At 45.2% G+C, this 11,948-nt stretch overlaps 1 protein-coding gene across 4 annotated transcripts in view; it reads left to right on the forward strand.

Moving 5' to 3' along the window:
• Positions 1-11,174, forward strand: part of CD82 (CD82 molecule) — a 38,268-nt gene extending 27,094 nt beyond the window's left edge. For all 4 annotated transcript variants that reach the window (XM_088166818.1, XM_088166815.1, XM_014881940.2 and 1 more), the window contains exons 4-9: positions 303-427; positions 1,546-1,620; positions 6,236-6,343; positions 7,982-8,173; positions 8,463-8,546; positions 9,024-11,174. In XM_088166818.1, coding sequence (XP_088022944.1) covers positions 303-427; positions 1,546-1,620; positions 6,236-6,343; positions 7,982-8,173; positions 8,463-8,546; positions 9,024-9,101 — 662 coding nt within the window. In that variant the 3' untranslated portion in view covers positions 9,102-11,174. The remainder of the gene's footprint in view (positions 1-302; positions 428-1,545; positions 1,621-6,235; positions 6,344-7,981; positions 8,174-8,462; positions 8,547-9,023) is intronic.
• Positions 11,175-11,948: the final 774 nt, after the last annotated feature.

Genomic DNA, 11,948 nt, shown 5'->3' on the forward strand with positions numbered 1-11,948 from the left:
ATTCATGAGGGAGTAAAATTCTAGTAAGGAGATAACCTTCTCCAAACAAGGTTTATTTGTTTGGAGTGACCTTGAGTCTTCCAGACTCTGGAGGCCTGCAGAATGACTTTTAAGTCTACCTTCATCAAAAGACAACCAGAAATAACTATCTGGCACCATGTTCAGCACACATCTGTGCAGTCCCTTTGGAGCAGACAAAGACAATTATCAGTAGATATGGAGACAGTTCTATGAATGGTAATGGCAGATGTATTTTTTTTTTTGTCAGTAGCTAATGTTGTTCCCTCTCCTGGCTCCTACAGAGATGTCCTCTCCCTCCCTGAAGACTGGTGCATACATCCTCATCGGTGTTGGGGCACTCACCATGCTGATGGGGTTCCTGGGCTGTCTTGGAGCTGTCAATGAAATCCGATGTCTCTTGGGTCTGGTGAGAGCATTCACGCCTGTTTTAGAGCCAGCCTTTAATTCCTCTCCTGCAATATATCTGTTGGGGTGTAGATGGGGCTTTGGTCTCCTGGGGATGTTATTTCTGCCAGGTCAACCTAGATCTAGTTCTTAATTTGCACATGTTAAATGCTCCAGCAGTCAACAGAGCTCCTCAGACATTACTGATAATGGGCTCAGAGCTGTGAATGAGAGAGGATGTCACTGACACTTCCTGCACACAGTGGGCTGAGGACTGCCCACTGAGAAGTGTACCCTGTCCTCCTCACCCTGACTTTCCAGTTGGTACTGTGCTCTCACCATGGTGGAAGTTCCAAGGGCAGAGAAAGAAAAGAGGAAGAGTGACAGCGTCCTGCTGTGTCACATTTGTGGAAAGTACAAGAGTTGAGAGAGACCCAACTAGGAATGTCCTGTATGTCAGGACCTCTCTTCAAACAGTTCATCTACAGGAAGCTTTCTGTCCATGATGGGTGAGATGATACCAACTTCATACACCTCAGCCTGCTACTTGCCTCGATCTTATCCAGAGCACATATGTATTAGAAACCAAGCACAGCACAAGTTGTGTCCTGGCATTAGCAACATCTCTTTGTCTAGCAATAGTAGCTGCCACCATTTAAAAATAACCTCATCAGTTTGTTGGTGAATCTTAAATTTAGATCCTCAAACAAATTAAATAGCATTTTTTAAAAGGTAATTGATTTTAAAAAAAAACCCACATTAAAAATTAGGTTTGTAAAATTGACTCTTGTTTTTCTGTTGAGGCTCAGGGTAGGCAGAGTCCAACTGATTGATTGAGGCCAGAATGGTCTGGGAATGAAGCTGGATATGGGAGAGAGAGTCCCAGTTGGGATGACGCATGCAGAGAGTGCTTGTAAACCCTTTCCCTCCTGAAGTCTTTCTGTTGGCCTAATGGGAGAAGTGCTGGAGTGCACTGGTGTGATGTTAGTCCCAGCTATTTCCTGGGAAAGCATTGTTAATGGCAGGCAAAAAGACGTTAGCTCAAAGTTGTGATTTCTCTTGTATATGAGATTTTATTAACTTTTATGTACAGACCTTTCTAAACACTGACAGTGATCACCTATTGTTTTTTGTTCTCAGTACTTCAGCTGCCTGATGATAATCCTCTTAGCTCAGATTGCTGCTGCACTGGTCATCTACTTCCGGAAAGAAACAGTAAGTCTTTATTACTGTACATCTTTTCCTTGGCTTGGGAGAAGGGTGATACCTAGAAATCCTTTCTTCCAAACTGAGCTATACTGTTAGCAGGCATAACTGGATTCTCCTTTTCTCTACTCCAGCTTAATAGCTTTGCTGTTTGATTTTTCTGTATCTGCCTCAATAGTGCTGCTTTCTCAAGGATTATGAAGCTTTATTTGGTGTGCAGGCTGTATTTTTGGGTCGTGGGAACAGCGAAAAGAAAAAAGTCCTATAATGCTTTAGACCACACCTCCTCTTGATCCTGCTGTAGACAACTATTTAGGCAAGTAGCAGCAGTGGTTACTACCATGCTGCCATCGCTGGTGCCTTGAGGAGTTACCAGCCTGAGCACTTCTATGACTGATTTACCTCCATGTGCCATCTTGTCCTGTCCTTGCAGTCTTTCTGCATCTGTGTGTACAACTCTTCTTGGAAGAGTTTGCTCCTCTTTCCCCAGGAGCAAACCCAAATATCTGATGGTTCCTGTTCTACAGCTGGAATTTAAAGCCAAGTGGTTTAATATTTTGAAGTTGATCCCTTTGTCAGGAAGGCAGTTTCACAGTGCCTGTTTCTAGAGCTCCAGTATGCGTTGTAGTGTAAAAGGAAATTATTTTTGAGCTACCTAAGTGCATTGCAACAATCCATCATGGCTATAGGTTCCCTGGTCAAGGCAATGCCTGATCAGACCTTCAGCTACTTGACAGCTAAACTAGGAGCACATTTATGCAGTGGGAACAAGTTATAGCTGTGGGGTCACTACTGGCTTCTGGCACAAGGTGTGGGTAGCCCTGTCCTTTGCTGCATAACTGTATATACCACTGTATGGCTGTGCTTGCCTCTCCTAAGCCAACTCTTTAGCTAGATAGTTCCAGAAAGCAGAACAGTTGAGGAAGTTATAGATGGGGCCTGGTGGAGAAGTTTGGGGCAGGGGGAAGGTGACTGGTGTGAGCTGTGTACTGTGGTGACTGAGCAACTGCTGGCTGGGTTCCTTGCCAAATGTGGTGTGACTGTAGTTTGCTCTCTGGGCTGGCAGAAGCTGAAGGAGAAACTAAAACAGTGACTAAAACTGGTGTGTAAAGATGATTCTCAACAAACAGCTCTGACTAATGCAGATATGGAGGTGTGGGGATGGGCATTCCCCTGCGATGGGGAAATGTGACTTCAGACCAGGAAATTCTGTACTTCTGTTAGCATTTCTCCTCCAGCTGCCAATCTACTCTAGAAAAGTCCAGCTTTTAAGCTGTGGCTCTTCATTTAAACCTCATCAGACCAGGGAGAGTTTAAAAGTGCTGGGGGTTGTTTTGCACAGCTGTTGGAGCCAGTGTGACTGAGAGCATCACTTTTACAGATCTGGGCTTTGAACAAATGCTCCTCTTCGGTCCCTAATGAACAAAATTAATGGAAAAGCTCTTCTAGAGCCATTCTGTTTCAGGCATCCTCCAAAGTACCTGCCTAGAGCACTAAGAAAAACTGTTTGAGGAAGGTCTTGGCTGAGACCTGCAGCACAGTGGTTTGGGGCTGCACTTTGGTGCTGCTGTGCAAGTCGCTCTGCTTCACTGGCTGTACGTCATCCCAGGGCAGTTTGGAGCACAGTGAGGCACACTGAAACTGCTCAACAGCCAGTCCCTAGGTATCTATTGTGGTTTTTGTGTTTATTTCTTTCTGACTTCAGGAACTTGGTTAGATACAAAACAAGGAATAACAAGAGTTGTTCTGGATCCAGAGTGTAGCAAGGTGATACTCACTCCTTCACTTGTAACTGAAGTATTTATTTCTATGGATTCACTTGAAGTTATTGTTGCCACATCTGATGATTTTTGGTGTCAAAATCCTCCCCCACACTGACAAATGAAAGTACACTGAAATAGTGTAACTGTAAAAGGCTGAGCCTCTGACAGGAAGGCTGCTGCTTTGCCTCTCCCATGGGCATTGTTAGAGGAATGCCCCTTCAGACTGGAATTGCCCAGTACTTCTGGGAGGATGTTGATGCAACGTTAATTTCCCTACATTTATTGATGACTGAAACTGTGGGGTGGGGTTTTTTTTTATGGATGACAAAATAGTAACATCACAAATGCTGCAAATGATACTCTGCTTTGTGAACTGAATGTTGCTACTCACCTACATCTAATGGATCACAAAATGTGGGAGCCTGGGCAAGTTCTCTCTTGGCCTAGTTCACACAGTTCTGTGCAGCTTGGCTCTAAGTGCCTTGAGTCAAGGAGAATGGTGGTGGTTTGGGAATAGCCCTGCTTGCTAGCTATTGTTTGCAGCAAACAGGCCTGGGTGATTGCATGCAGTGACTTGTCTGGAGCTGTGGACTGTGCATTAGTTTCAGAATCTGAAGCTACAAGGCAGAGGAAAGCTCCCTCCTGGTTTTTTGAGCTTGTTTTTGTGTGCAGGCTGGATGCTAATAAATGCTGAGGGAAGGATCTAGCTTGTGTCTGACAGGGACAGGATAGATGACTGACGGTGTCTGATAGGGGAAGAAGCATGCACAATCCATTGTGTGATCAAAGACCTGTTCTTGCCCCTGGCATTCAGCTTTCCCCATCTCCCTTTGAGTAGCGCATGTGATGGGGACACTGACAGCCTTGCTGCTTTCTGGCAGTGAGCTGTGGCTTTGCTGCCCAGGATCTAAGTGCCCCTACTCTGAGGTGGTGGGATTGTGCCTTCTGACACTGGGCTTGCTAGAGCTGGGAAGGAGCAAGAAGCCCTGAAAGCCAAGGTAGCCATTTCCTGAAGCATTCATGTCTCACACAGTACTAAGTCCTGATAACTTTAAATGGGTGAAGATGATTAGGATATTGAAAGCTATAGGTTCCTTGTGCCTTTCTAGCTTGTTGCTCTTTCAGTTTTCTTCTGCCAGGTGCTTAAGGGTGAACAGCTGCAGATGCCTGTGTTTTCCTTTTGGGCTGCTCTATGGGTTAAACCCAAAGCAAGCTGCCTGTGTGGCTCCAGAGCTGTGCCATTGTTTGCATAATATTCCCCCGTCTCAGCTCGCTTGCTGAAACACCTAGAAATGCCTGATTTTCTTTTATTTAATTTGAAATGCCTCACTTTTTGTAACAAAAGCTCTTTGTGAGACTTCTTACCTGTTCCTTTGTAAGAGGAAAGGCAGAGCAGACATACAGCTTCCCTATGTAGCTGTGATTGGAGACATCAGGTTCAAGTCCTGCCTGTTTGTGGTAGGGTCCTGGGATTCTTGCAGAAGTGCCCCAATAGCTAAGGGGCTAGATGGGCCCAGGGTAGGAAAACAAAGACAGCTCTCCTTGCTTCGCTCTGTATGTGGGGCAGCAGTGTGCAGGAGGGGTCAGGGTGGGAACTCAGAGGTTCAGTAACTGATAAGGCTTATGACAGCAGCCAAGGCCAATCTCATTAGTGAGAACCAGGTCAGGTTGCCTTGATTTGAAGGGAAGGAAAAGGGGAAGTGAAGTAATTAAAAGGGGAAGAGATGGGCATCATGAGGAGAAAGATCATGCAGCTCCCATCTGTCTGGCCTGACATAGCTGATCCCACTGAACTGAGCTGCAGTTTTACTAGGAAGAAGAGGTGCTGATGTAGAGAAGCTTCTCTCAACAGTAGGCAATGCTTCCTCCTGCTGAATGTCCTGGTATTTGCCATGGTCATTGAAAATGCTTGATAATAGAAGAAAAGAGAAAATTTCCACTGATTTGAAATATGCTGTAGCACCACAGTCAAAAAGGTAACGTGGGATGGGAACATCCTAGTGCTTAGGCTGGTGTAACTCTATCCTATCCCTCGGGGAGTCTAATGGCACTTTTCTCTAATGTCTTGTGAATCTGGATCTGTCCTTAGCAGTCCTCATGTACAGGCTGGTTAAGAAGAGCTTCGGAAGGAGGTGGGAGGAAGAAGGTGAAGGAGTCTGCCAGGTGACAGCTTGCACCTCTCATCAAACTGAAGGGTGTTGTAAATACCTCTGGAAAATGAATGGTGGTTAAGGGATGGTTTGATACACCTGAACTTTGTGATAAGACTGTTAATGAGCAGTTTAGGTAGTTGTAATACTTCCTGTCTTAATATCGAAATAACAGTTGTGGGAGTTTGGAGAAAGGTAGATCAACACTTTATGAAAAAGCCAAGTTTCCATCAGCTGTATATCAAAAATCCTGTCTGCATTCATGAGCAGAGTGGCTCACACCTTCCCTGAGCAGGGGAGATGAACTGCAGTGGCAGACATTCTGGACCAGGGTCTTGCCTGCAGTACAAAGTTAGAAACACACAATCTGTGAGTCCTTCAGGCAATGTTGACCTTCAGCTTGCACTTACCTTGCACATCTACCTTGTCTAGGGCAGGCAGTTAGTTGTTCAGCCTGTGTCTTAGCAGGATTGCCATACCCAGTTCTGTTTCCTTATTGCTCATCAGGTTTGTGGGCTTTCCCCTGTCAGGGCAAGGACTTGATAGTGCTTCAGCTGTTGCAGCACAAAGCTGCTGTCCTCATCTGTACTTGTTAACTATTTGCAGTCAGCTTTTATGCGTGACTGTAGCTTTATGTATGTATCTGAAACACCAAAGAAAAGGCTACAGTAATTGATGATGTAACTCTCCTGCCTCTTTTTTCCTTGCCAGTTGAAAACTGAGTTGTCCAACATAGTTATAAAGCTGATTGAAAATTATGACCCTGCAGATGAAGATCAGAGGAACTTGCAAGATGCATGGGACTATGTGCAGACACAGGTGAGTCGTGGGGGGCAACAAGAGGTAGATTGTACTATTTGTCAGTGCAGGAAATGACTTTTAAAGCCAGACTGAGGACAGAGAAACAACTATTGCACATTGATCTGGCTGATCTACAAGTGGCCTGTGAGGTTTGATGCCTGCAGACTAGAAAATGGTCTTGCTTGTTGCTTCTGTGTCAGACCCTGAACCACTCCTGCATGCTGGGTGTTAGAACTAGCTAGTGTTGGCTGCATGTGTCCAGACTATCAAATGGCACTCCAACACTTCTCTGTCTTCTGGGCCTCCTGAATACAATATACCTGAAAAACATTTTGCACATGATTTTTGTAGCAAAAAGTCCCTAGTTTATTGCCAGGCAAGTCAGCAGCACCACCTGCCTTACTACTTGGTGTATGTTGCTGCTTATTGTGATGGTTCTTCTGCAAGTATCAGCGTTCTTGGGAGCCATCCAACTGCCCATGGTCTCTGTTTTAGCATCAGGGTCAGCACTTGGGCATCTAGAGAGTATTCAAGCACACTGGAGTCGTGACAGTTTTATACTGCCAAACCACAAGCTTGAGAGGTGGCTGGCTCTTGTGGTTAAATACATGCCCAGCAGGGGAGTGATGTATAGCAAGTACAAGTAACAGCATTTGTTTTCTGTCTGTTCTTTGGTCTGCAAAACACTGACCTGCACTATTTCTCCTCCTTGGAGAATGATTTATGTATGTTTTTTCACTGTAGTCGCTACTCCTTGGTAGTGAACTCAAGAGAAGCCTGATTCTACTGTGGAGAGAAGGCTTCTGGTTGAGCCCTTTTTTTATGTAGGAACAGAAGAAAAAGGTTTTGCAGAGATGGAGAAGTCGAATGTTAGGAGTCTGCTTTGTCCCACACACTGGAGTTAGCATTAGAAAGAGGGTGGGGTTCTGTGAATGAGTCTCGGGAGTTAAAGTCCAGACCTCTTGTGAGGGAGATGTAGTTCCTTCTGGAGGCTGTGTCTTCACAACATTCTTTTGGAAACCAAATGCTTGTCCTGATGTGGATGTTCAGCTGTTTGTATCTCGTGCCTATTTTTGCAGAAACATTTCTTTTCCTTTCTGAGCAGAGAAGGATTTCCCCCAAACTTCTACCTCGACATAGACAGTCTTTCTGCTCTGTACCACTGGGCAAGCACTGGGATCCGTGCTTAGGATCTTACTCCTTGCTCGACTTCCCGATGTGCTTTTCCCTTCGGCAAATACGATTTTATCGCGTGGCTCTATAGGAATGTAAATGTTTCTTCGGATGGAGAATTTTCCCTCTCCCGTGTTCCAGCTGGTCCGTACTGCACCCGGGCGGGCTCTGGCGTGCAGTGATGTGCTGGGGCTTGGTGGCATGGGGACGCCACCGCGTGGTGGCTGCTGCTGTCCCCGGGGCCTTTTAACTCTTGTTTTGCTAGCAGAGTGGCTCTTTAGTAGGAAATAACGTCCCTGTCTTCCGGACAGCTCTATACACAAGTAACCGGGGTGGTGTTTAGTGCAGCTAATTAATGCAAACTGTATGGCTTGATCGTTGTTGTTGCATGGAGAGCTCCTGACTTCTGCCTGCTCATTTTCATGTGCAGTTTTCTTGCCAGTGCAAAGTGTAAGACTGTAATGATCTCTCTCCCATTATTAGATTGCCTGCTGTGGCTGGACTGGAGCAGAGGAATGGGAAAATAATGAGATTATTAGGAACATAAGCAATACTGAGTATCCGTGCTCCTGCTCCAATAGATCTAAGGACTTAATGGAAGGAAGAGGTTTCTGTAGTCTGGAAGACCCTGTCAATGGCACTGCAACATATACTGACTGGCCTGTCCATGAGCAGGTGAGTGGGTATGTCTGGGCCCTGTGAAGCTTCAGTGAAGCTGCCTTGTCTTCATTCCCCTGAAAATTTAGAGCATTTACTTCACACCTTACTGCTTGAAGTACCTGTGGAATTTGGGGCAAGGGGGGATAGAGTGACAGGGATCCTGCCCTTTTCTGCAAAAGCTTCCACGGAACATGGGATAATGTTCCATGTAACTGGGATAATTCCTGCATGCATATGCTATGGATTTTTAGTTTTGATTTTCAGATTCATGCTTCTTTTCTTTGTGGCCATTTTTTCTCTCTAGGGATGCATGGATGGTGTAGAGCAGTGGCTGAAGGACAACCTTGGTATCATTCTTGGGGTTTGCACTGGTGTTGCTGTTATAGAGGTAAGTTGTATTTCCTGTCTTATCATGGAGACTTTTTTTAAAGGCAGAGCTATTTTCTCAAGTAATAGACACCTGGTTTAATGGCCGTGCAGTTCTAGCTCTTGGTTGTGTCTGCCTGGACCTTTGAACTGCCACTTTTGTTGATTGGATTAAAAATCAAGCAAAGCCTTGTCTACTCTGCTGTATCTGACTTTTGGAAATTCTGTAACCAGAAAACTGAGTCAAGCAAAATCCCACTTTAGTGGGATTGTTGCCTTAAAAAGCCCATAACAGTTTCCAGATGAAGTCACATCTTTATGAAGCCAAATTTTTTGTCATTTCAATTATTGCATTTGCCTTGCTTTGTAGACTAACTCTCTTCACCTCTATGGTGTCATTAAAAGATGTTCACTGTATTCTGCTCCCCTGTATCACCCGTCCTTCCCATCTTATCTGTCTGGTTGCTGATTTTGTTCCCATTTTTCACACTTATTGCAGCTTCTGGGGATGATACTGTCCATTTCGCTTTGCAAGAACATACACAGCGAAGACTACACCAAAGTGCCCAAGTCTTGAGCTGGCTGACTCCAGAGCTACAGCACCACAGAGAATGGAGCAAACAGAACATTCCTGCCTCATACCCAGACTGTCCAACCATTGACCATTATTCCTGTGACATCCCATTTCTGATACCACTCTGCTAAGAACTGTTAGAGCTGCAACACAGCCTGATCTTCTGGCAATAGGGCCCTTGGGCTACCTGCATCCTGCCTCTGGATTATTTCTACTTCAAGAAGCTGAAGTTAAACTGTCTTGTGTCACATGAGACACCGATTAACCTGAGGGGACAATGCTTTTGCTACCTGCTCCATGTTAAACAATACTATTCATATCTCCATTCTGCAACCCACTGGGCCTAACATACAATAACTTTTCTCCCCCTTGCTCTTCTCCTGCCCATCTTTTCACCTCCCCTCTGAAGTCCCATGAGCCAGGAATCCTGCTGAGATTCCAGTGCTTTGGTAGCTTCACTTTCTTCACTGACTTGTGGTGGTAACTAGTCATGCTTTATAGGCTTTCTCGTCCCTTGCAGTTAACCTGATTCAGCTCCCATTATGCATCTTCCAGCCTAGGTTCTCATCTGAAGTACAGAGTGCTACTGTCACACTCGCTTCTCCTGTTTCTGGAGTCAGCTATGCCTTGCCTTCAGTGGAGCTCTTCCCTTTGAGTGTGATGAGAAGCCGCTGGGAGGGAGCCAAGCCTACCTATTTATTCCTAGTGTGACCCAGCAGATTGTGGTGTTGGTGCTCAGCTACTTCTGGGATGAATCCCTTGGGTTTTGGATTTGACACTTACACATTTCTCCCATTTGCCTCTTTATCTTTTCCTCTTCCTCTAGCTCTGCTTTTCTGGCTCCTGTCAGCTTGGAGGTTACTTCAGAGACTGCTGCATACTGTGGATTCAGCCCCAGGCTGGATCTGCTGTTTGCATCCTCGGGTTGCCAACTTTATAGAGGTTACAATTAATTTGATTCTTCCCCTGCTCCTTTACGAACATAAACTTTGTTAGCTGTGGGTTTAGATATGAGTATGGAGGGATCTGACTGGATTGCTGATGCTGTATGTTGGGAATATCACTGCTATCAGTCCCCAGTATAGGTTCTGTAGATGGAATGCAAAGATAAGTTGCTTTTATTTCAGTTGTCCATTCTTCTGACTCCACTGTGGTCTGGAGCCATAGCTGCATCCTGAGTTCTGCCTCAAGTGCCAGCACTGTAGCAGATAAGTAGCAGGCTCTGCAGTTGTGCAGGCTGCAGGTTTCTGTGCTAATGGCTGGGCTGTTTGCTCTATTGAGCCAGTGGCCAGCAGCAAGGAGTGGTGTAGACCAGAAGGTAGGAAAGGCACATGAAACGCTGCCCCAACTGCTTACATAAGAGAGCTGGGTGCAAATCCTCAGTTTCAGAGGTGTCTTGGGCACAGCAGATTTCCTGCTGTTACACATGGTACAATGACTGTGACATCAGGAAGCTGTGTGGGAGGTCAGTGGATGGTCCTTGCCAGGCACCTGTTACAAGGTACCTGGTGAGAGAGCCTTTGCCTTACAGAGGTGGTTCCAGGACTGTCTCCTGTCAGGGGTGGGGCAGGTAGTAATAACCCTTGTAGCAGTTCCAAGGAGTGGTTTCACTACCTACTTGGTTTTCCTTCTGGGAAGAAAGGATGGTGCAGGGAATCAGAGCCCCAGAAGTGAGTCCCTACTCTGTCCTCTTCTTTGGACAGAGCAGTGACTGGAGAGAGTGACTGGGCAACTGGTTTTTACGGAGGTCTGATAAGGCTTTGCAATTTTGAGGTGTCTGCCCCTTCCTGCACAGATCCTTCAAGCTGACCTTTGCTGTAGCAGAAGGCACCCTTAGCAGTAAAGCTTGCTAGCTTTTGTAACACAAAGTCTATTCTCTAATGTGTTCTTATTTGTAAGATTCTTGTTCAGTTACAAATGCCAATGCTGAGCAGCAAGTAAAAAGGAGCCCATTCTGGATATCCTTTTTTGTTTTTGTCTGTTTTTAGCAACATCTTCCTACTGGAAGAAATGCATGTACAGATATAAAAGTCTAGAGGGTGAATATTTCTGTAATAAAGACTTTGCTAAAAAATATATCTCTCTGCCTATGACTTGTGCATTGAAGGGTTTCCCCCTTACTTCCTCTCCACCCCTTTCTGCTTTTCATGCAGATCACTGACATCTTGTTCAAAGTATCAAAAGATCTGAGGCACATGTGTGAGATCAGTGTGGACTGCAAAGATCCTGCCCAGCAGGGGGAGGTGACGTTTTTCTGGGCTGTATTCTAAAGTAAACTTTGTCTTGTTTTATGAAGTATGTTTGTCTTAGGGTGAGCTGAGTGGCAGTTCCTTGAATTACCTGTTACCTCCTAAGCCAAGTATTTGAAGATGTTGCTTCAAATCTGCACAGTCTGCACAGTTTGAAGTCACAAGCCTTGAGGACTAATTCTGATAAAATACAAGCTTGCTGCTATGCCCACAGTGCATACAGCTCTGCAAGCTTAACTATATAATTTTTTCCTACTCACCTTCAGGAGGATTCCTCAGCCCCTGCCCTGCCACTGTGAGAAGGAAGAAAGCCTAGATGGCCATTTTTTGTGGTTCATGTCACCACATGCTGGCCTTGACTGGAAAGCTCTTCAGAAGTAGATAGACCAAATACATAAATCTTTTTGCTTTTCTCGGCTAAGCAGCTGAGAAGTGGATATAAGCTAGACCTCAAAATTCTATCAGATCCTGCACCATATTGGTGCATCTAGACATCTGAAATGGCTTAGAAGAACCTAAGGTGGTGTGCTAATGAATTTTAGGAAGTAATAAGCACGGCCTGAGTCCTCATAGACGAGGAAACAGAATGAAGCTTGCAGAG

This window comes from Sturnus vulgaris, chromosome 6, assembly GCF_052056855.1.
Source record: "Sturnus vulgaris isolate bStuVul1 chromosome 6, bStuVul1.hap1, whole genome shotgun sequence".
In the NCBI taxonomy this organism is placed as follows: domain Eukaryota; kingdom Metazoa; phylum Chordata; class Aves; order Passeriformes; family Sturnidae; genus Sturnus; species Sturnus vulgaris.